General features: G+C 47.6%; 2 protein-coding genes across 2 annotated transcripts in view; both read left to right on the top strand.

Moving 5' to 3' along the window:
- abca12 (ATP-binding cassette, sub-family A (ABC1), member 12) overlaps positions 1–8888 on the top strand; it is a 50878-nt gene extending 41990 nt beyond the window's left edge. Inside the window, exons 59-71 of the mRNA XM_076169823.1 lie at positions 42–219; positions 354–469; positions 1933–2095; positions 2464–2717; positions 2810–3014; positions 3115–3224; positions 3737–3887; positions 6400–6534; positions 6635–6738; positions 6871–6963; positions 7094–7199; positions 7649–7786; positions 8197–8888. Of these exons, the coding sequence (XP_076025938.1) occupies positions 42–219; positions 354–469; positions 1933–2095; positions 2464–2717; positions 2810–3014; positions 3115–3224; positions 3737–3887; positions 6400–6534; positions 6635–6738; positions 6871–6963; positions 7094–7199; positions 7649–7786; positions 8197–8280 (1837 nt within the window). The 3' untranslated portion in view covers positions 8281–8888. The remainder of the gene's footprint in view (positions 1–41; positions 220–353; positions 470–1932; positions 2096–2463; positions 2718–2809; positions 3015–3114; positions 3225–3736; positions 3888–6399; positions 6535–6634; positions 6739–6870; positions 6964–7093; positions 7200–7648; positions 7787–8196) is intronic.
- Positions 8889–10397: 1509 nt separating this feature from the next.
- On the top strand, positions 10398–20913 carry bard1 (BRCA1 associated RING domain 1). Its single transcript, XM_076169794.1, has 11 exons — positions 10398–10579; positions 10964–11020; positions 11249–11397; positions 12050–13071; positions 13529–13609; positions 13925–14097; positions 15297–15423; positions 15504–15624; positions 16046–16135; positions 18657–18754; positions 19505–20913. Exons 1-11 carry the CDS (start codon positions 10488–10490, stop codon positions 19844–19846), a joined length of 2352 nt encoding a protein of 783 aa, XP_076025909.1. The 5' UTR covers positions 10398–10487; the 3' UTR covers positions 19847–20913.
- The last annotated feature ends 2811 nt before the right edge of the window (positions 20914–23724 follow it).

The raw sequence follows: 23724 nt of genomic DNA, 5'->3' as shown, positions 1-23724 counted from the left end.
AGGGAATGACTTCACTTATTGTCCTTCTTTGTTTCTCACAGCATCCAGGGAATACTGCAAATACTCATAGCCATGTGCGTGATCACTGGATACGCAATCACAACCGCCAGCTTTGCCGTCTATGAAGTCCACGAGCACCACAGCAGCTCCAAGAGGCTCCAGCACATCGCAGGCATCAGCGAGTCTTTGTACTGGACTTTCAACTTCTTTTATGATATGGTAAAGACACACGCAAATACTGCACACCTGCTTTCATGTTTCATGCTAACGTGACCCTAAAGCTGTGGATTTATTGAACCAGTACATTGAATATTGAAGTAAAAGGCCTCCCTGTCTTGTCTTTTCCTCCCCAGCTGATGTACATGATCCCTGTGACTCTGACTGTGGCTGTGATCGCAGCCTTCCAGGTCCCTGCGTTCACCGAGAGACAGAATCTGGCTGCTGTCACTCTGCTCCTGGTGCTCTTCGGGTCAGTGGTTTAGTCTCACACACACACTGTTAATAACCCTCATTAAGCTGCATAAATGTTCTCTAAATGCACTATGACTGCTTTCCAAGGAACAGGGGGTTAATGGAAGCGTGTTGCATTTGGAAGAATTTAGCATATTTCCCTGTTTTTGTTGTTACTTTTGTCCGTATATGAACCAATCAGTATGTTTGCAACCATTCACAAAGATCTTAACATAAAGGCTTTACAATCAAATTCAACTCATGAAGACTTTAGGACGGCATTTATGAGATTTTGTCTGGAGCAAAGAGTTGCAAGTGTAATTTATTGCTTGTTGTTTAGAGTGGGAGCGTTCCAAAATCTAAATGGACTTCTGCCAGGTGATTATGACAGAAATGGAGCCGCTGATCTTCAAATGCGAAAACAGTTTGAGCTTTCTTAATTCATTTTGCAACAGCAGATGGTCTTAGGGCTGAAGGCTTACAGAAAGATCATCAGCATATATTCTTAAACCTAAGTAGTTGGAAGATAGATTTTGATAAATGGCTTCCCTGTCACTCAGTAGATGCATCTGTTGCGCTCATGTAAATGTGACGCCTGCAACCTGCAAACCAACGACACCCTGCTCTGCCAACATCTGGAGCAGGGCCACCATTCCTCATCGCTGTTCGCCCAACTGTGGCTGAAGTTCAGGCCCCCGTGTGCCGTCACAGGCCCCCCCATCCTGAGCCCCAGATCGGTGGAGGCCAAGTCAGCACTCTGCTCCTCATTTATCAGACAGATGTCTCCTTCCCTAGCAATGAATAATCGCACTGCTCCATCTGCCTGCCTGCCTGCATCCACCTGGGTCTGGTCTGCAGGCTTCTGGCTTCTGCTCCACGTCACGGCTTGGCACCCGCAGTCTGCCTACCGAGCATCTTTTTAGGCAGTCAGATGCTTTGTCACTGTCTCGCTCTATACCTCTCCCCCGCCCCCTCCCTCTCTGCTGCCCTCTTTCTCCCCCCTGTCTCCCCCCTTTCTGTCTCGCTGACCTGGACACCCCAATCAAATGAACAAGCAGATTATGTGAGAGAAAATAGAGAAGAAGATGTAAAAAAAAATCAGGGAAGGCTGTGCTGCCACCAGGGAAAAGAGGACCAAGTGATTTATCTTCCTCTGTTTTGGCGACATGACTGAATGTTTACCCTCCTTGTGGTGCGCTGGATTATTCTCCCTTCCATATTCAATGTTCTTTGGTGCCTATTTTCATTTGCCTCACAGCCGCTCTGGTTAGCCGGTTAAAGGACTTATCCACTTCAGTCACTTAAGACGTGCGGGGACGTGTCATTTTCCGAGTGCCGGTCATGGGGCTGAACTGCATAAATCTTCTTTATCCACCTCCGGCCTCACAAGGAGAAAAGTGCCGATCCCAACCCCGGCTATTTTAGAGTTGTGTGAGGTGAGATGTTGTTTTTAACCGGACCGGTGTTGTTGCTGTTCCCCAGGTTTGCCACGTTTCCCTGGATGTACCTCTTATCGGGTGTTTTCCGCGACCCAGAGTCGGCCTTCATCATCTACGTGTGCATCAACCTGTTCATCAGCATCAACACCGTCATGACCACCTCCATCCTCTTCTTCCTGAAGGAAATTTCAGTGCAACAAGCTGAGGTGAGCACAGCTACTTCCTAAGGTTTCAATCATCACAGTATGAGGCCAGTAGTTGGGAGTTAAAACTGTTAAGTCTCCCTTTAAACTCACAATCTATAATATTTATGGATTCCTATCAGGATGTAATGAGGATTTCAGCTTATTCTACAAAAATATGTTCTTTTAATAGTTACAGACTGCTGCTGTAACACTGTCAGTGTCTGGGTTGATGTTTCTGCAGCGTGAATCCTTTTTTAGTCTGGCAAATACACTTCACATATCCAGTGACAGCAGAGTGAGATTAGCATTCAGGATACTATCTCAGGCGACCTTGGGTTCTGCTTCATACTCTCACTTCTTTTTCCTCCGTCTTCCCGTCGCTCCCGCAGGCCGTCGGTGAACTTTTCAAGAGGTTGTGCGGCGCCTTCCTGATCTTCCCCCAGTTCAGCTTTGGTCACGGTTTGATGGAGCTGGCCCGCAAAAACATCGAGGTGCAGATCCTCAGTGACTTCGGCGTGGACGCCTACAGGAGTCCCTTCTCCATGGACACGTTTGGCTGGATTTTCCTCTCCTCCTTCATCCACGGCCTGGTGTTCTTCTCTCTGCGCCTGATACTCAACAAGTCGCTCTTACGCAAAGTCAGGTGAGAGACGGTCGAGACAAGCATTCACAACATCACCAGCTCTATCCAATCTTCATGTCTTTAACACTGTAAACCTTTATCCCGACGTATAGGCACGCGATTATGGGCAGGAAGAAGGTGCCTGAGGGGATTTGTGAGGACGAGGACGAGGACGTGGTGGCCGAGCACGATCGTGTAACCAGCGGTGCGGCCAGCTCGGACATACTACAGGTCAACCAGCTCACCAAGATCTACCAACACCTCAAAAAGAAGATGTACGCCGTGAAGAGGCTCTCAGTGGGAATCCCAGCAGGAGAGGTAGGACGGCACGGGGGCCTACGTCAGGGATTCAGCCTCCAGGAGGGATGAGGAATCAGGATTCACTTTCTTCCTTCCTTTCTTTCTTTCCTTGTGACAGTGCTTTGGTCTGCTGGGTGTGAACGGAGCAGGAAAGACCACCACCTTCAAGATGCTGACTGGAGACATCAGCCCCACAGACGGCACAGCACAGATCAGGGACTATGATGGGTGAGCTCATCCTTGCATTATTGTTATTATTATTATTATTTTCCAACAAATATCAGCAAAAGGAATATTTGACATATTCACAATAATGAGTAAACATTAGTTTTTCCCCCATCTAAGCTCGTGACAGAATTGCAGATTGCAGCGTTTCTACTGGGTTTTGGAAAATGATGAAATATCCCAAATGTTGCCGAAATGTCATGGAAATTTTGTACTTAAGAGGTGAAGAGGTTAATATTTCCTGGAGCTTTGGAGTGTAATTGGCCAAATGAGTGTGGAAAGCCTTTAATTGTTTCCCGGATCTCCTCTGCTGCTGTAGTTTAACAAATGTCAGGTTTTCACACATTCCCCATTGAGATAATCACAACCCCCCCGATTTGGAGCTCGGTCTGATTTGGAGATCTGTAAAGCTGCATGTGTGTGTGTGTGTGTTCTCGAGCACATTTATCACCTGCAGGATAGCGTGAGGCTGATCCCACTGAGGACTTTTTGTCTCTCTGTATGATTTCCTCCAGGCGTATTGTGGACATCATGGAGTGCCGTAACAAGGGCATCAGTATCGGCTACTGTCCTCAGGTGGACGCTCTGGACAATCTGCTGACCGGAGAGGAACACCTGTACTTCTACGCTCGCATCCACGGCATCGCAAAGAGAAACATAGACGGGGTAAGACTCCAGACAGATCTGATTCCAGAGGTGCACTTCTGCTCCCAGACGAGCCACTGTTGACGCTCCCGTGCATACTGAGCGAGCGGACATGAAGTTGCTGAGTGATGTGTCGTGAAAGCGACGGCATCGTGAGTGCCGCCCGGCGAGAGACGGCCACGCTGTCATCGCCCGCAATCCCAGCTTGAAGAATGAAGTCGATGCGGCGAGGCACATTTACATTTAAACCGCACTTCCATGATGAGAGGATCTCGTTTAACGTCGCCATTTTTGCTTCTTTCTTCCCATTTATCATGCTGATAGCAAATCAATCTTGTTTCTATGGTGATTACGGAGTGTGTGCAGCATAACCAACATGCAACATGATGTCTGCCCTCGTCTTTAACACAAAAGATGAGAGCATATTGCAATAATGCTCAATTGTCTGCAGAGACGCTTCACAGCCGGGGTGCACTTACCTATACTGAGAGGAAGAGCAAAAGACTCTCTCTCTCTCTCTGTCTCTCTCTCTCTCTCTGTCTCTCTCTCTCTCTCTCTCTCTCTCTCTCTCTCTCTCTCTCTCTCTCTCTCTCTCTCTCTCTCTCTCTCTCTCCCTCTGTCTCTCTCTCTCTCTCTGTCTCTCTGTCTCTCTCTCTCTCTTACCCTACATACTGTGTTGGTCGCTCTCTTGTCTAACAGTCTTGATTATTTCACCATCAGAATAATGCACATACACGCACTCACACTCACACACACACACACACACACACACACACACACACACACACACACACACACACACACACACACACACACACACACAGGGAAATGGATTTGTCTGTCTCTAATCACCGTGGTTGCCGTAGTTGCCGCCCCTCCTCTCTCGCCATTTTGGTGACAACAATGACGGTAATGGCTGCGGCCTTGGCGACGGGGCTAATTTGCCCAGATGAGATTATATATAGAGTTTCCTCTTATGTTGTCTCCTGCTGACAGTCCCCTAGCTGAGGATAATAAGACGGGCCTTAATGGGGCCATTTCACATTGACACGCTTTTGTCAGGCTTAATGAGCTGAGGCATCAAAGGTGAAAGGAAAAAAAGGTCTTTTTATGGCAAAACATGAGACGACAACAGGTTTTGATCTGAAACCAGCCGCAGATTTACAAGACAGCGGTGGCTAATCAGTTGAGTTTTGCTCCTGCTGTACCGTCTGTAACCTCACGCTCCTAATGTAATCTGCCTACAGAATAGAGGCAGATAAAGGCAGTGTGAAGGAGATGAAACGCTGCTTTGCTCCATTGATCTGGGATCCAAACGTGCCAACGGATGGAGAAACTGCTAAAGATTACCATTGGGAAATCACCGCCAGCCGTTCAGAAGACAACCAGTATCCACAGCGCAGTATTTCATGTGATGAATAGGCAGGGATCGCTCTGTGGGACGGGCAGCCTAGTGTGCAAATTCTGAATAAAGCGAACCCTTTGCAAACGCAATTAAATATGCATGGGAGCGGGATAAATGGACACCTGCGGTATTAAAGAATAAGAGAAATGCGCGGCAATACGTGGAAATCTAAGCAGCCAATAAGGAGAAAGGCCAGCCGCCGCCGCCGCCTCCAGGAAAAGGTTAATTTGCCCTTTTTCCCGCTGCGATCCAGTCCTGAGTTGCGTCGCGAGGCCACATGTGCCACACTGGAGCTTTTCAAACAGGAAGAAAGCCTCCAGTTCACTGATAGATAATGGGTGGTAGAAAATCGGCTTCCTGCAAAGGGATTCAGTGATGTTCAGATGTGCCGGTTGGAGTCGCTGAGGGCGGTTTGTCTTCATCTCCGCCTGCGTGAAACTGGGGAATAGTTGTTCCCGGCCCTGAGAAATGGCCTCATATTTCTCTCTGCCGTTTAAACAGCCGACGCAGAAAGACAATTCGACCCGCTGACTCCCGGCAGACTACTGTTGGACGATAATGGATTCGCTGCTTTGTCCCAGGAGTTTGCTGCGGACACGGTGGGCCAGAGGCATTACACTCATCTGCTGAGGGGAAAAGGCAGACGGATAATGTGTTAATTGCACGTTGTTGTTTTAGCATTGCTCAACTTTGGTTTTTCATACACGGGATAATGAGCCTTTGTTGTTGTTCACCTTGGAGCCAAGCAGTTTTTCAAAATGGCAACTTTTGTTGAAGAGCGGCTTTGTAGAGCTCTTTGGAGTGTCTGCGTCTCAGAGACTCCATTCCCCCTCCACCTGTGTCATGTTTGCCAGTTTGCCTGGTGGTTTCTTTGTTTTCTTTGTTTGTCAGCAGATGTGTGTTCCAATTTCAATTCAGTTTGGGCCCTAGGATGAATCTATTCAGTTGTTGGTGCTGATCTGAATCCAGGTTTGGAGGCAGGAATGTTAACATTGTGAGATCGGGACTTTTTCAATCGTTTTCTCGGTTCAATCGGCATGCGTTCATTTATATTGGTGCCTCTGAAGCTGCTGTCTTCTTCCGTATGATGACTGTTATTGTAAGTAACCCGGCACGTTTCTGGTTTAGGTGGTGAACTACCTGCTGAGGCGTCTGGAGCTGGAATACCACAGAAACAACATCGCCGACGATTACAGCTGTGGCACTCGCAGGAAGCTCTCCACGGCTCTGGCTCTCATTGGACACCCACAGATCCTGCTCCTGGTGAGGACACGCCCACTGGCCTTTATATGTATGCACGTTGCCTTCTTCTCATCTTCTTCTCCATCGTGATCTCAATCTGTGCTGCTGTGCGTCCGTGCAGGATGAACCAAGCTCTGGCATGGACCCTCGCACCAAGCGCCACCTGTGGAAGATCATCTCAGAGGAGGTGAAGGGGAAATGTGCCGTGGTTCTCACCTCTCACAGGTCAGCAGGGCCCTCTTTTATCACCATTTTCACGATAAAATTTCTCCTTTTTTAATCATATTCATGTGTAGGTCATTAGTGGAGTTCTGGTTTGACCTTTTTGCCGTCTGCTTCTGTGTCTTTGTCTCTCAGCATGGAGGAATGTGAGGCACTGTGCAGCCGTCTCGCCATCATGGTGAAGGGTCAGTTCCGCTGTCTGGGCTCCCTGCAGCACATTAAGAACAGGTCAGCGGCCTCTTGTAATCCTCACATCCAGCCCCTCCCTGCCTGCCTCCTTTCCGAACCCCCCCTCCCACTCCCTCAGCAGTCCTCTGTCTTTCCATCTCGTCCTCATGTCCAAAATGTCTTTGTTTAGGTTCGGCAGCGGGTGCACAGTGAAGATGTACCTGGCCCAGGCCTCCTGCAACGCCGAGGCAATCACTGCCTTCATGCAGCTCCACTTCCCCAGCACTTATCTCAAGGTGAGCGCAGCCGGCGAGCCGAGAGGACTTAGAGGGGGTAGGAAAGAGGAAGCACACATTGGAATATTTGGGATTGAACCTCAGTACATGCAACCGGCAGCAATGCTTTCAACTCCAGGCTGTGAAATAAACGATGCATTGTGGACGTTAGCGCCTCGTTCCTTTGGGGTGAAACAGGGTGATGGTGATGATGTCATAGTATCAGTGGTTATACTTCTGTAAACACCATCATCAGATTGAAAATGGCATGAAATTGAAGTAACAGCCCTGAGTTAATATGATTGTTAATTGATTTATTCAGGCATCTGCATGATGAAAACAAGGCGCTGCAAGACTAATGTGCTCATGATGATATGGTGGCGTGTTAGACAGAGTGCACTTCCTGTTTAATAACCGTTAAGTCAAGAGTGTTAAATGAATCAAACCAAAGCTTCTCTTCCGCCTGACAGGACCAGCACTCCACCATGCTGGAGTACCACATACCTGTGGCTCCAGGCGGGGTGGCAGACATCTTTAACCAGCTGGAGTCCAACAAGAGTGCTTTGCAGATCAAACACTTCTCTGTCAGCCAGACCACGCTGGATGAGGTGAGTGTGTGTGTGTGTGTGTCAGTCAGAGAGAGAGGCACAGAGAGATAGTGTGAAGCGTTGTGGAGATGGCAGATGGAAGCTTGGGACGGTGAAAAAAAAAAAGAGAAAGGGAGCTGAAAGGAGCGAGGGAGGGAAAGCAGGGATGTGAGGACAGTTGAGCAGAAGTGAAAGATGGAGTTGGGAAAGTTTTTTTTCTTTAAAACAGGGGGGGAGAGCTCCTCCTGTCTGGGGATTGGAAGATACCAAAATGTTAATGTAGGACGGGACGGGACGGGACGGGACGGGACGGGACGGGACGGGATGCAGACCGGGGAGTCTGGCTCCAACAAGTCAGCTCAGGGGCGGAGATGGAATAATTGCTTTTGATATCGACGCCACGCTTAAATTACGACTGAACTTTTGTGCAGGTGTTCATCAACTTCGCCATGGGAAGGGTTGGCATGGAAACCATCCCGGTTGATGAGGACAACGGCAGCCTGAGCTCCGCTTAGGCGACGCAATGGCTCCGCCTCCTGTGATCACATGATCTCTGCGTGCAATGAATGAATGAATGAATCAACCTGTTTATTCTAAATCCTAATGTAAGGCACGATGAAGGGTGACTTACATTTTCACAAGTTTATATGTTTACCTTTAATTCAAGCGCTTTTAATATCCATGAAGAACAAAATGAAGTATGCATGGTGTTTTTCCTCTGTGGTGGGGACACGAGGCTTAGTCAGCACTTTTAGCCTAAGAAACGCTGGATTTCCTAGTCGACTAATAGTAGTCCGAGTAATTCATCAACTTCTCTCGAATATGATCAAACATTGTTTTAGATCATGTCCAACTATTTGTTCACTTAAAAGATGTATATCTAACAGATTTTATCCTGGGGTACAGTATATAATATATGGTTTTTTAGATCGAATCACACCAAAAAGATGAAGATCTGCAATATCTGCCCTCCTTCATGAGGGACATATCTAATATCTAACACTTTACAATGAATGTACTGAATGTTTAATGGACACTTTACTGCCTAAAGCTTAGCTCTTTTTGATCATGACATTATTATACTTTTTTTTCTACCTCCAGTAAAGCTATTTTTCAAATGCAACTTTTCATTTGTGCTTTCTTTACAAACGTGCAGACGCCAGAACCAAACTCTGCAATCCCCTTTGAGTTCAGCCTTTACAGAGTTTCTCTCCTCTGTTCTTATATTTAGAGAGAAAGAACTTGGCAAACTCCTCACACAAATCGCAGATAAAGTCAAAGAGATATCAGTCACAGTTACAACAGACTGAAAAAAACAAATAAATAAAACATTTACCACACACACAACGACACAAAAATGTTTCCGCCTTCAGTGCAACATCAGATATTATCTTCAAGCCCTCTAACTCCTTTGAACAACAATCAAAGTAACACAAAATCAGGCGTACAGGGGTGCAAATAAGCAGAAAATTACATCTATTGTGTTACAGTGTCAAACTGACTCACCCAGTTTATAGCACATACACTCAAACTGCCATAGAATCAGTTCAATACAGTAAATGTTTATTCTGGGTCCATGGAGAACTCAGAAACACAAACAGAAGATATAGACAAAGATTTTATTTCATACACTGGTTGAAGTAAATCTGTCTTTGGTATCAACGAGGTCTGGAGGACTTGTATGCTCCAGTGAATATCAGCAATCCAACGTATCCATGCAGGTCAGGCCGACCCGGTGGCTTCCACTGCTCATGGCTCATCTTATCTCCTGGCTGGGGTACAAGCTGCCAGTCTGCTTTCAAATCAATGTGAAGAGAATAAAGTCTGTACTTTATCATGTGATACAACTCTGAGAAAAATCACAGGTAAGCTCCCTTTGTCCTTTCATACTCACACAAATGTGTCACAATATCAGAATCTGTCAAGTTAATAAATGCAGCCATGATAATATTAAATAAACACAAATCTGTGCAACGGTACAGAATGTACAGAAAAGTCTAAGTTACCCTAAAAAGTATGTTGCATGTAAACTCGTCAAGGCTACAACAACAAACAACACACCACATGAATGTGTCCCCATTTTTCATGCAAGTTCGTGACCATAAATGAGCTGAAGTGATAAATAGTAATTTTGCATTGAAAATAATTTTAAAGTAATGAGTTATTGGAGTGTTTTAAGGAGATGTCATGCGTTCGAAGTAGGGGCGAAACCTTAGACTCTAAGGTTTGGGGCAAAAATATGACGCACCTTAGAGCCGCTCCAAGCTGCGTCATATTTCGCCCACCCGAGATTCGACAAGAAAGCTGCCATTGGTCAATCGTCGTTGTTCAATCGCTATAACGCCTATTTTCGACTAATTTCTCGGCCGTATAATTGTAACTTCAGTCTCCACAATCTTTCCCTTGTTCTGAAAACTAACAACACATTACCGTAAAAAGTATTTATTATTTAAGTATTAGTACTTTTAGTTCACTTCCGGGGAGGGTTCCACCTTCTTCTTCCGTATTGGCTACAGACTTCAGGACTGGACCGCCTTGTTGTCGCATCTCAGGTGGGGGGCAAAAATAACGCGTCTCGGGTCTTTCCGTCATTTCCGTAAATATTGGCGCGGAAGTTAGACTGCCTGTTCTTCCGTAACAGATTCTACTGCGTTACTTAATGAAGAAAGCGACAACAAAAGAGACAAAACAAGTCGCGAAATAAGTCGAATTTAGTGTCGTAATGGAAGCCGAAGTGTCCGATCGGGAGACGGACTGGCCGCTCACCAGGCGCGCTGTAGCGGACTTTAGGAAGCTGCTGCTCTGTAGCAAATGGTGAGTTTATACAAGCAGTATAACAGCTGTAGTGAAGGAACTTAATTAACCTCAAAGCTGCTAACTATTCGATTTAAGTTTGTAACCGGCGTTGTTGTTAAAAGCGACTTTAGAAACGTTTGTCGAGCTGCTGTGTTTTCTTCAATCTGGCGTGTTTACAAAATTGGATTCTTTTTAAATGTAAACAAGTGACAGAATGAATGAATGAATGCATTTTCTTCTCTATGATATTGTTAAATAGCAGTATCAACACTTAAAGGCATCTAAAGCAGCAGACAATACAACTTTCACAATAGAAAATAGGTGAAAATTACCCTGACTTTGTTCTCCTCTGCGCTGTTTGAGCTCAAATTCATCACTTTTAAATGTTTTGTCCCTTTACAGCTCCAATGTAATGGCGGAGCCGGTGTGCCTGGGGACGTGTGAGCATATGCTGTGCAGGTAAAGTGTTTTTATGCTCACACACTCTGTAAACTGTTGCTATTAGACTTAGAAGTCATTTAATTCCTTTTGTAGCTTTTACTTTAAATTGGAAACACTAAGGCAGAAGAGTTTCAGGCCACTTCACTGTCACAGAATACAGAAATGTATGCATGATGAGGTTTTGCAGCAATTCCACCATTTTCAGGGAGTGATGCTCTTGTGTGTGTGTGTGTGTGTGTGTGTCAGGTCCTGTGCGGGCCCCCAGGCAGGCAGCGGTTGTGTTGTGTGTCACAGCCCTGCATGGGTGAAGGACGTCAGAGTCAACAAGCAGCTCAGCAACATCATCCAAAGCTTCAGCAGGCTGGAGTCTCTGCTGGCTCCCACAGAACACACAGGTACTTCTCCTATAGAATAACAGCTCAGGTTATATAATAATGACAGTAATTATCCTGTGTAATTAGTTCTGTAGCACTGATCTTTGAAGCAGGTCTGTATTTCGACCGGGCGGCGTTTACATGCACGCTTTGATTATTCTGCGATTAAGACAATAAATCATTTTTTTCTCCAAACATTATGTAAACACCATAATGCTCCTGAAATCACCATAGATTAAACGCCTTATGCTTTAATTGTATTCTTCCTCAGAGTAACTAAACCTTGATTATCTGATTGTAAATTAATTTATTCAGGCCTCCTCCGCATGCATTTCCTCTGTGGGAGCCTCACGCCGTGATGAGGCCACGCGTCATTTGTAGTCAGGGGAACAGCAGAGTCCCATTAATTCCACCCATGCATACGGCTTAATTGCAGTACGGGCAAGTAATCAGAGTATTGAGTGCATGCAAATACAGTACAGTGATGAGGTCACTCTGTCTCTGAGATGTGAACAAAGCCACAAATAAGGGAAGTGAATAATGAATCAGTATTGAAGGGGCGACAGTGTTATTGGAATAAATAATTTAAAGTTTTCTTTTTGAGACGGCAGCCAAACGTAGTTAAAAGTCCGGCCCAGTTCATTTTCTAACTTCTTCTCACGTTTCTATGCAGACTCTCCTCTTGATGAGACACAAACAGAACCGCAGAGCCGCTTCTTTAAATTCAAGATGCCGTTCAAGATCTGGCATAGTCCCCGCAGCCACAAGATCCGCTGCAGGTCGGAGAAGCCTCCGGAAGAGATGGTGGGCTCAGGTAGCAGATCTCCTGCAGAGAAAGCAGCAGCAGCAGCAGCTCGGCGTGAAGACCTGTCAGTGTTCAACTTCGTCTCCTCCCAAGAGTCTGAATCTGCAAGTCCTCAAAGAAGCAACACCCGCAAGAGGAAAAGGAAGAAGGGGCCGGTCAGAAATGCGGTCAACCGGAAGCCATTAATGCCCGGAGCAAGTAAAGTGACTGGAAAACAAACCAAGCAGGACATGAAGAAGAAGCTGCAGTCAAAAAATCAACAATGGGGGCTCAGTGAGGGGGCAGATACCCTCAAGGAAAACCAGGATGTCTGTGCAGAAGGGGTGAGGAGGTCCAGCAGAAAGGTCTCCTTCATCGTCCCTGCTGTGTCCTCTGATGAGCCGGAGCCTGAAGGACCACAGGGGAGCGCCGGTGTTCTAAGCTCAGGCAGGAGCATCCTAAGGGGAAGTGATTCAAGAGCGGGCAGCTCCGTCCAGCCTGGTCCACAGGGGCAGGAAGCTTCTGACCCCAAACCACACGCAGACACCGCAAACCAGGACGAGCTACCTCATCTTATGCCATCCTCAAAGAGAGCCAGAGTAGAGGAGAAGCCCAACGCCTTGGAGACCACGCCGAAAAGACCAAGGGCCTCCTCAAGCCGGAGGCGTCAGTCGGCGGGTGGCGGGGGGCCAGACCTCCTTCGCTCCCCTTCTGCAACCAGCCCCGCGTCTAACAAGACCAGCAGAAACCCTGAAGAAGCCCCAGGAGGCAGCCCCATCTTCAGAGGCCGCATGCAGAAGAGGTCCCCCTGCACCCAGAGTCCATTAGCCGGACGACTCAGCCCAGGGAGCCCCGCCTTCATGAAGAGGAACCACAAGGGAGAGACGCCGCTGCATCTAGCAGCTATAAAGGTCCTTACACTCGCCTCCTTACACTCACCTCCTTACACTCACCTCCTTACACTCACCTCCTCACACTCACCTCCTCACACTCACCTCCTTTCACTCACCTCCTCACACTCACCTCTAACTGATTCTTAGCCCCCTTATTTCATTTTCTGTATTATTTACTTCCTTCCACACTCTCTCCTCGTTCTTTGAGCGTTCTCACCCTCAGCCCTGTGGCTCGTCTGGTCAGAATAAACCCCTTCACTGTAATCCTTGTAAACGTGGCTGTAATTCCTCCCTGGATCCCAGACAAGCTAATCAATGGCATAGCTGCAGAATGTGATTGATAAGCAGCGTGTGTGTCAGTGCCTCGGGAGCAGCCCCTGTGTGTGTGTGTGTGTGTGTGTGTGTGTGAGAGTGTGTGTACAGGCCTGACTGGAAAGCTGACCTCAGGCTTTGTTGTTCTCTCTGGCCTCTGCAGGGAGACGTAGAGGCTGTCAAAGAGCTGCTGGACCAGGGGGCCAAGCCCAACCTGAAGGATCATGCAGGCTGGACCCCGCTGGTAAAACACACACACACACACACACACACACACACACACACACACACACACACACACACACACACACACACACGTACACACGTACACACACACACACACGTACACAAAAGAAACATGAGAAAGAGCAATTCATCCTTGTTGTTAGTGGTGATGTCATCGGTTCTGTTGGACCTTTTCTACCTCTGAAAAACAAACAGAGAATTTTTTAACATCTAATCAGGATTAATGAGCTCAAACTCTAATCCTATAATTCCCTCCCAGCCTCAAATATTCTTAATAATAACAGAGTTTGGTTCCTCCTGTGTTGTGTTGCAGCACGAGGCGTGTAACCTGGGTCACGGCGCCGTGGTGGAGGCGCTGATCGCTGGAGGCGCCCTGCTGAACACCACCGGCTACGAGAACGACTCCCCGCTCCACGACGCTGTGCAGAACGGACACGCTGCCATCGCCAAGCTGCTGCTGCAGCACGGAGCCTCGCACAGCGTCCTGTAAGTGCGTGTGTGGGTCTGTGTGTGTGTGTGTGTGGGGAGTGTGGACAGCACCCTGCTGGACACATGCTGCCACTGCAGTTAGAACAGACAGCGTCACAGACATTTAAACATGAACACACAAGCCTCAGTCGTCCTCCTGCTCAGAGCGGAGGTGGAACCACTTACAGTAGATGGAGCAAAGCATTCTGGGAGCTTATCTGACTTTGCCTCTCTGTCACCATTTTCCACGCCGTGCTACTTTTGTGTGTGTGTGTGTGTGTGTGTGTGTGTGTGTGTGTGTGTGTGTGTGTGTGTGTGTGTGTGTGTGTGTGTGTGTGTGTGTGTGTGTGTGTGTGTGTGTGTGTGTGTGTGTGTGTGTGTGTGTGTGTGTGTGTGTGTGTGTGTGTGTGTGTGTGTGTGTGTCATTTTTATGTTTGTTTGTGTGCGTTGGTGGGGGGTATGAATCCAAATGTAATATTTTATGGACCAGTGGACCTCTTAATTGTCCCCCAGGTGTTATCTTTGCTGACGCTTAATCTTTCCGAGACAACCTGCTGGGCCTGGTGTCTCTCCTCCTCTTCCTCTTCCTCCTCCTCCTCCTCCTCTCCCTCCCGTCTCTCAAGGTGACCCTCCCCACCCCAGGACTCTCGTCTCACGCAGCTCATGAAAACTTCACAAAAAGGAACTTTACTTTTAAACTTCTTCTTCATCTTCTGCCTCCTCTTCCTCTTCTTCAGTGTCTCTATTATGACAGGACGAAGCTCCACTGCAGTGCGTAGTGCCGCGTTTGTGATTCTGCTAAGCTAGCGTCCGGGCTCCATTACACATAATGTCTGCTAAAGGGCCATCATGTATCACAGGGAGAGAGAGAGAGAGGAAACGCTGAACACATAAAGGGAACGCGGCCGTCTCGTTACATAAAGCTGGGAGGAAGTTTATGTTCTTAAAAAAAAGTCCCTTTGTTCAAAAGGAATTAAGATGGAGGACGACTGAGGCTGCGTTTGTGTTCCAGCAGTTAACAAACACAACGGCACAGATCTCCATCCAGCACTGCGGCGTCGTGCAGGACGTAGGAATGATTTATAAACTGCAGCGTAACCATCGGCCTCCTCCACAACAAATGTTCACTTCAGCAAGAGGAGGAGTGAGACCATGCAGCAAAACAGCATCAGGGTTGTGACCGCTCTTCTTCTTCTTCTTCCTCTTCTTCTCCACAGAAACCTGCACGGGAAGAGACCTGTCGATTACGCTGTGACTTTGGAGATGCAGGAGGTTTTCCAGCACGTTACTGAAGGAAACCAACAGGCTGACGTGGTTCAGAGCCCCTCAGCCGGCCCCCCTGTGGTAGGTCAACCAGGCTTAACTTAACCTTAACTTAACCTGATATTAGTCGTACCATTCTAAAACCCGCCGTCTGGTTCCAGGTGAGCGACCAAGAGAGAGTTGTGTTCCTGAGCACCAAGCTGTCGTCTGAGGAGCAGGCTGATCTGGAGCTGCTGGGGGAGGAGATGGGCTGGACCAAGGCCGAGGCGTTCTCAGACTCAGGTAGGGTTTTGTCCCGTACAGGAACGTCGGTGTCGGCTCAGATCATTTCTAGTTCCTCCTTCAGGGACTTGACTGCCTGACCCGAGGCCGCCAGCTCCCTGTAGCATCTCAGGTGTTCATAACGACCTCCAACTAGCATCGCCATGACCGCACACGAAGGCATTTTGTATTTTTGCTCTGAATTATTAAAATAAATGAATAAAAATTAGGCAAGCTGTAGTAATAAATTACCACTATAATTGACTATTTGGAGGTGCGTGCGTGCGTGTGTGTGTATGTGAGTGTGTGTGTGTGCGCGTGTGTGTGTGTGTTACAGTGACACTCATTGAGCTGCGACTTCAGTTTGAGCTACGCTGCGTTGGAAGCTTCTGCCACATTCTCATCACACTTAGCACTAATTCTTTCTTTTTTTTCCCCTCAGTGACACACGTGGTGCTGCCAGAGCTCATGATCAACACCCAGTCCGCCCTGATGGGGGTCCTGGCCGGCTGCTGGCTGGTCTCATTCAGCTGTAAGTACACACGCTGTTCACTCACACACCGCTTCCATCCATCCATTGATTGACTGCCGCATCGCAGAACGTTCCCGGACGACTGGGTCGACCTCCAAACGGAGCCGAAACCCAGTCGGAGCTGTCCTTCATCCTCAGCTCCTTCATCCTCAGCTCCTTCATCCTCCCCTCCTTCCTCTCACTTCTCCTCTGCAACGCTCGAATCGATTAATTTCTTGGTAATTCTGGTAAAATGACCTGCAGTGCTCTCCTCCTCCTTTGATTGTCATGGAGATGAGTCCTTTGCACATCCTTACTTATTCCCTGCATGTCTCCTGCTTCCTTCCCTTGAACTCTATTTTCTTGCGGCAACAAGCAGATATTCATAGGAGGAGTGTTGCCTTCAGGGGCAACGAGGAAAAAAGGGGACGGGCTGTCAGAAACAGTTTCTTACTCGCACCTTGGCGCGCCCTTGACTGGCGTATCCATCACCGCCGTCTCTTCTCTTCCAAAGTGCGTGTGTGTGAGAGGGAGACGGAGACGACACACACGCACCTGTCTCTGTCAGTAAGCCAGTTCAGGTTTTGAATGTGTGTGTGTGTGTAGCCGTGTTTAGGCCGCTCTCCTCCACGCAGGCAGAACACCTGACACCGCTCGTCTCCCTCTTGACAATCACTTTGGCATCCGATCCGTTTGTCCCTGTCTCTGTGTGTGTGTGTGTGTGTGTGTGTGAGTGAGCTCGCCTGAGTTACACGCTGTCAGCTTTGCCTCTTTATTGGTCTTCCATCTATTTGCAACTCTTATTCCCCGATCTGGACTTTTTCCTTACGACTGCCCGGACGGTCGTCGTGACGTTTTCATGGCGGTGTGTGTGTGTGTGTGTGTGTGTGTGTGTGTGTGTGTGTGTGTGTGAGCCTCTGACTCTGATTCATCACGCCTGAAGGAGCCTCATCTCAGCGGACCAAACACTCCACCATCACACACACACACACACCTCCCACTGAATACCAATTTGCACTTTCCAAATCCGCCGGTTACGTCACACACACACACACACACACACACACACACACACACTCACAGTGTTTGTGTGTCTTTTCATTTCCTCCACTCTGCTGCCATCTTCACAGCAGGAGGATTGGATGATGGTGGAGCGGCCTCACACCGATTTAACCCCAAGAAACTATCAGCTTCTGCTTTCCACAACGTGTGTGTGTGTGTGTGTGTGTGTGTGTGTGTGTTCATGTTCCTCTCCTCTCTGTGGTTTTCCTCACATTGGCGTCATGGTCCAGCTCGCCAAAGGGGGAAAGGAGTGTTTGTGTGTGTGTGTGTGTGTGTGTTAATGTGTCGCTTCATTCGTCTTAAGTTTAGAGAAGCTTTCAGCGTTTGAGTCTGTGTTAGCATAATTAGCAGATGGGCTAATGACTCTTCAGCACAAAGCGCCATCGTCCAGCACCATTAACCCCTGGTAGCCCACCCCCTTTCTCTCTCTCCCCCTCTCCCCCCCTGGGCCTGAAACCTAACAGGTTCCCAGCAAATGAAAGCTGTAATTAAGTGTGTGTGTGTGTGTGTGTGTGTGTGTGTGTGTGTGTGTGTGTGTGTGTGTGTGTGTGTGTGTGTGTGTGTGTGTGTGTGTGTGTGTGTGTGTGTGTGTGTGTGTGTGTGTGTGTGTGTGTGTGTGTGTGTGTGTGTGTGTGTGTGTGTGAGAGATTTCTCGTTACCGGGATATGGGGCAGTGTCGTGACAGGAATTGGAAACACACACACACACACAGTCAGCGTCTGTTGGGTCTGTTTGTCGACATCGATCTCAGAGTAGAAAATCAGCCCGATGTTATTTAAATTTTCTAAATCAATATTATGAACATTATTATCTTTGTCACTGCAGCTGTTTGCACTCTGGTTCTGTGTTCAAAAGCCCAAACACCCAAAGCAGTGAGGCTGAGGAGAAACAGAGCAATCAGAGGAACGATGGCACCCAAACCTTGAATCAGACAGTTTATCAGTTTGCCTTCTAGTTAAATTCCTTCACTTCAAAGCTTTAATCCCTCTCAATCTGTAAATTCGATGTGATGAAGATGTCAGCCTGCTTCCTCTGTGAGGCGGAGAGAAGTTTCTATGAGTGACTTCTGCAACTGAACAAGGATTCTTCTTCTTCTCCTAAGTAGCCCCTTTAGCTGACAGTGAGCGTGTCTGCTAGCTAACGCCTCTCATCTATAAGGTCATGAGAAGACGCTTTGGTTTTTTTCTGCTCATACTTTAGAAACTTCTCCGTCTCTAGAAACACTTTAAGGCTTCAGATCAAAAGTTTCTTCCCTCTGTGTTCGACGCCCAGACCCTCCAAGAGAGACGCTCCCAAACAAAAGAGCAGCATCATTAACTCCATCAGGCTGCCGCCGTCTCTCCGTCAACAACCCTGCCGTGTCCCCATGATACAAACTCTTCCAGCTGCTTCCTCCTAATCAATGGGACGCGATCTTTGTCCTTCCAACGCGGCCATATTGGGTTCTAACTGTGTGATTTCTCTCTCTCTTTGACGGCAGGGGTGAAGGCCTGCAGGCGTGAGGGCGAGCGTGTGGAGGAAACGCAGCACGAGGCCGGAGAAGGAGCTCAACGTAGCCGCATCAACAAAGGCCGCCTGGTAAGTGACCAATCGAACGATCGAGACGAGACGCTTTCCCTTCTCTCGCTCTACAGCAGGGTTAGTTGTTCTGCTGAGTCATGCCCGGTAGTAAGTTACAGACCAACCTATTGTTCTCCATGTACGCAATTAAATATCCACCATTTGCATCGTATTTAGTCATGAAAAGACACACACACACACACACACACACACACACACACACACACACACACACACACACACACACACACACACACACACACACACACACACACACACACACACACACACACACACACACACACACACACACACACACACACACACAGACCCGTGCACCTATAGGAGCTGTCAAGAGAGAACGTTTACATCCCAACACGGAGTCTTAAAGCCGTAAATAGAATCCCTGCTGTCCTCATTCACAGCTGCTTTAAAAGGCGGCGGTGCATTGTTCAGGTTGTCATGGGAATTTTTCCTGGTGCATTTGTCTCGTGGCTCTGTGAGGACGCCACACACACACACACACACACACACACACACACACACACACACACACACACACACACACACACACACACACACACACACACACACACACAGTCACCGTCCACACACACTTTGTTACGACAGAAGTCCAGCGGCGAAGAAAAGATTCAGCGGTCATTGTGGTCGTAAACACAAATCCTGCTCTAGCTGTAATTTGGAGCAATGCTGGAAATAAAAGATCTCATTAAACTTTTTCCTGCTGTGATGATTCGCCGCCTGAAGCTGCCGCGACTCTTGGACGGCTGCCACTTCTACCTGCACGGCTCCTTCACCCGCCCGTCCAGAGACGCCCTGACCGAGCTGCTGAGGGAGGGGGGAGGCGGCCTGCTGTGCCGGCGGCCAAAGCCCGACAGCGACGTGACCCAAACCCTGGTGTCGGCCGCCTACCACGCCGCGCCGGCCTCCGACCAGGCACTCTTCACCCATTACATCATCTACGACCCCCAGGGCTCCTACAGGCCGGCGGCGGTCCGCAGCGGCAGAGTTTGGTCAGCGCCCACCAGCTGGGTGGTGGACTGTGTGGCCTCCTTCCAGCTCCTGCCTGTGCCTCAGCCTCAACACTGATCAGGACATGGCTCTGTTTTTAAAACTGCGATTCTAAATTGTAGGAGTTTTCTTTCTTCTGTTAAATTGTAAGTTTAACAAAAACATCACAAATTGTAAAAAACCTGTAATCTGCTGATAATCGGAGCTTTATCTCTCCAGCTCTGTGCTTTCACTCTCTTATAAAAGTTCTTGTGTGTGTGTGTGTGTGTGTGTGTGTGTGTGTGTGTGTGTGTGTGTGTGTGTGTGTGTGTGTGTGTGTGTGTGTGTGTGTGTGTGTGTGTGTGTGTGTGTGTGTGTGTGTGTGTGTGTGTGTGTGTGTGTGTGTGTGTGTGTGTGTGTGTGTGTGTGTGTGTGTGTGTGTGTGTGTGTGTCTAACATCCATCTAAAAACACTTCTACCTCAGGACTGGAGCCATATTCATGCAAAACCAAGAGCGAATCACCAAACGTGTGTGTCAGATGCAGGTTGATGAAGCCCTTGGCGGCTCTGCTGACCTCAAACACACAGGTTGAGTTTGTCAGACTTTAATTGCGATGAAGAGAGAATTATTGCTGGGATTCTGAGGCTCAGGCTCTGAAACTGCATGATGGTGTTAACTTGGAAAAATTTAAACATTTGCCACAATGAACTTTCACGCTGACTGCTTGACCTTTTTCCATTTGTGTCGGAAATGATTGGAATTATTTATATATGCTTCATCTCTTCTCACTTCTGTTCTGTTCTGGGTCACAGCGATGGAGCCTAATGCACAATTTAGAGCTCAGTCTGCCTGACCTTTGACCTAAGACAGAGACATCTCATCCAGACTGACAGGATACAGGTCTTTTATGAGGCTCGGTCTCACTCGATGCCGTTGAAGCTTCTCCTCTTCTTCAGAACACAACCAGCACATCGTCTCTAACCTTCACATCTTTCATCAGATCATGTGTGTGCTCTTGTGTCGAGTCGTGAAATCACTGCTCCGGCGTCCGTCGTTGCGGCTCCACACTTAAATTAATTCCTGTACTTGTTGTGGGTTTACCAGCAAAGGGTTAATCATCTAATTGAACATGTCTGTTTTTAAATGGAGAGAGCCGCTCTCTGAAAAGATCAATTAAAATTCAAGATAAAGTGTGGAATGGGCAAAGCAAAGTAATTTATTGTTCCAAGCGAGCACTGGCGGGGGGGGCGGGGGGATTTCTCTGTGTGTGTGTGTGTGTGTGTGTGTGTGTGTGTGTGTGTGTGTGTGTGTGTGTGTGTGTGTGTGTGTGTGTGTGTGTGTGTGTGTGTGTGTGTGTGTGTGTGTGTGTGTGTGTGTGTGTGTAATAGCACTCCGCTGCTGGCCCTGCGCCCTAAGAGGTCTCCCACTGGCCGTCTCCCTAGATGCCATTTTGAATAGGATTAGTCAGGGATGCACCTAATTGCTATTGATTGCTACATGCTGCATAAAATTGCTTCCCCTTTTTTGTCGGCGGGAGGTGGGAGACGGCAATTAGCGGCGTAGGACAAGATAGAAGCCAGCCTGACTCATAATGACACAGAGGGATGAACCTGTGGTGCAGCCCTTGAACCCGTGAAGCATTAAAGAACGTTTAGGCGCCACATCCTCGTATTACACCGTCACACACACTCGTGAGCGCCGGATACAGTTTGTGTTTCAGAATCGAAGCTGCGGACGTGAAAATCCGAGACACTAGGCTGCGACGGTTGCTAAGAGACGTCCTGGGATTCTGTGTTCTCATGGGATTGTTGCCTTCGCGTACACGAGCGAGTCGGGATTTGTGAGAAGTTCAACACACAAACACAAATAAATCCACACTCTGTTTTTTTTGCTGAGTCACATCTTTTTTTCCCAGTCTATTTAAACAAAATAGTTTTTGTCTTGGTGAATAATACACATTTTCTCATGTTAAGTTTTTTATACTCCACCTTCGAGTTCAGAATACACATTATATGTTTGAAGATATTTACATGTACACAACATGGGGAGCACCGAGGGCTGTCCCACGCCGACTCGTCTCTGTTTAGTTCAAACATCCTCTCTCTGTAACTCAAATGTTTAAATCTGTCCTGAACAAACCCTCGGTGCCCCCAAAACTTAACACAATTGATTGTATAACAGTGTTTCTCACTTCCAAACCCATGAAAGTCCTCTGTAATGGTTTTCAGGCACACTTTATGGAACCGTTTTGTTATTGAAAACAACAACAAACAAAAAATTTAAAGGGGTGGGGGTAAAGAATCTGTCATAGTGTCCAGCTACAGTAAGTTGGTGTCTCATGGGAAAGCGTTTAATGTTTCACGTCTATAAAAAGCTCATGTACAAGCCTGCGGTTTGGAGGACAGATGGGGTAAGACAACCATGGACAGACACAGAGACTGAGGTTTCTCAGCGGAGGACGGACTCAGACAGACTGCTGACCTATCAGAGGGATTGTGAAGCTCCGTGTACTCGCAGGGAGAAAAGGTCACGTCCCTGCTCCGCCCTGATGAATTCTTCAAGGAGGGGAAATCTGGACGAGGAACCTTTGCAACTCAAATTTTACACTTGGAGATCTGATCACAATGATTGATCTGAGCCAATGGCCTGGATAGTATTTGGATCAAACCCTTTGTATTCTTCTGAGCTTCTCCTCCCTCATCCTCCTTCCCTTTGTGCTTCCCACGATCATCCTGACTTTGATCTCTGCTCTCTGTTAGGTGGGACGCTTTAGCACAACTCTGATCCGTGGATGCTCTCACTCTCTCTTCACCCTCTGCACTGGTGACATCACCTTATCCGCTACCGTAGTGATGAAGAGTCTAACAGTAACCAGTCATGGGCGGTACGTTGCAGTAAAACAGTGCAGTAAGAACAATAGCACTTGAAGTAGCTGATGTTTTATGGATGTTATGTTTAATAATGGCTCTGAGGCGTCTGTGGGGACAGCAGCGGCCCCGAGCTGTCAAACCCCCAGACGCCCACCTGTCTCTCTCTCCTGCTGACCACTGATGTAATACAGATAAATGTCCTTACATGTATAGGCTGAATAATTACTTGGCATTTAAAGCATTAAGATGAATGAAGCACCCTCATTAATCCTCCCCAAGTAGTGAGGCTGTGATTGATCAACTATAGATGTGGTGTTTGGTTTTATGAGGCTGCAGTCCACCGCGTCTCAGGCCAGATAGATGAGCTCTGTCTCCTCACACTGAGAGACACTAAATCACTGGAGCTTAATGATGGAAATGACCTGAGTGAGACTGTTGCACCCTTAGACTGAACTACACCCACATTCATTTCATCTCGTGATCAACCATTGTGCCCCACCGTGACTATGCAGACTTACGGGGAAAAATTAGTTTGAGCGTCTTTTTAAGGCAATCCATTCTTCTGCCGCTGTTTTAGCCGCAGGGTTTTTATCCTGTGTTCATTTCTGTCTCATTACAAAGTGCTGGAAGACGCTATTAAGCAGCCCATCCATCACAAACCGGGAAGAGGGTCTTAAAGGTTAACGGGAACGGGTTTTGTGGAAATGGAAAAAATCCTGGTGATGAATGGCATGTGCATACTGGAACTCACCTTTGAATAAATGACCAGTATTTATCATCTCACTATACGCTGGGTTCTTTACCCAGCTGGGGAGTTATTCTTTGCCTTATTCTCTCCAGTCTGGAAGGATAACTTGGTTTGGAAAAATATCAAGGCAATGCATCACGGCCCCCCTGACCACAGCCTCAGACGTATTGATGACACTCTGTAGCAATAAGGTGACGGAACAGCTTTGTGTCTTAACAAACCGTACTGACAAGTGCTTCACATCTCTGTGTTTATATACACTCTGGGTAGGAAAGTGTGTGTGTATGTGCACATGTACACGTGAATGCCAGTATGCAGTATGCAGCTCTCCCCCCGTTTGTCCCTTGGTTCCCATTGA

The sequence above is a fragment of the Genypterus blacodes genome, unplaced genomic scaffold (assembly GCF_046128005.1).
Source record: "Genypterus blacodes isolate CSIRO-AG114 ecotype Tasmania unplaced genomic scaffold, CSIRO-AGI_Gbla_v1 ptg000214l_1, whole genome shotgun sequence".
Taxonomy (NCBI): domain Eukaryota; kingdom Metazoa; phylum Chordata; class Actinopteri; order Ophidiiformes; family Ophidiidae; genus Genypterus; species Genypterus blacodes.
Note: the sequence above shows the minus strand (reverse complement) of the source record. Positions and strands in the feature narration are given on the sequence as shown.

Coding starts and splice junctions, on each gene's coding strand:
- bard1 (XM_076169794.1), top strand. CDS start 10,488: ATGGAAGCCGAAGTGTCCGATCGGGAGACGGACTGGCCGCTCACCAGG. Junction 11,021..11,248: donor TGTGAGCATATGCTGTGCAG/GTAAAGTGTTTT, acceptor TGTGTGTGTCAG/GTCCTGTGCGGGCCCCCAGG. Junction 15,424..15,503: donor CCTCAGCCGGCCCCCCTGTG/GTAGGTCAACCA, acceptor GTCTGGTTCCAG/GTGAGCGACCAAGAGAGAGT.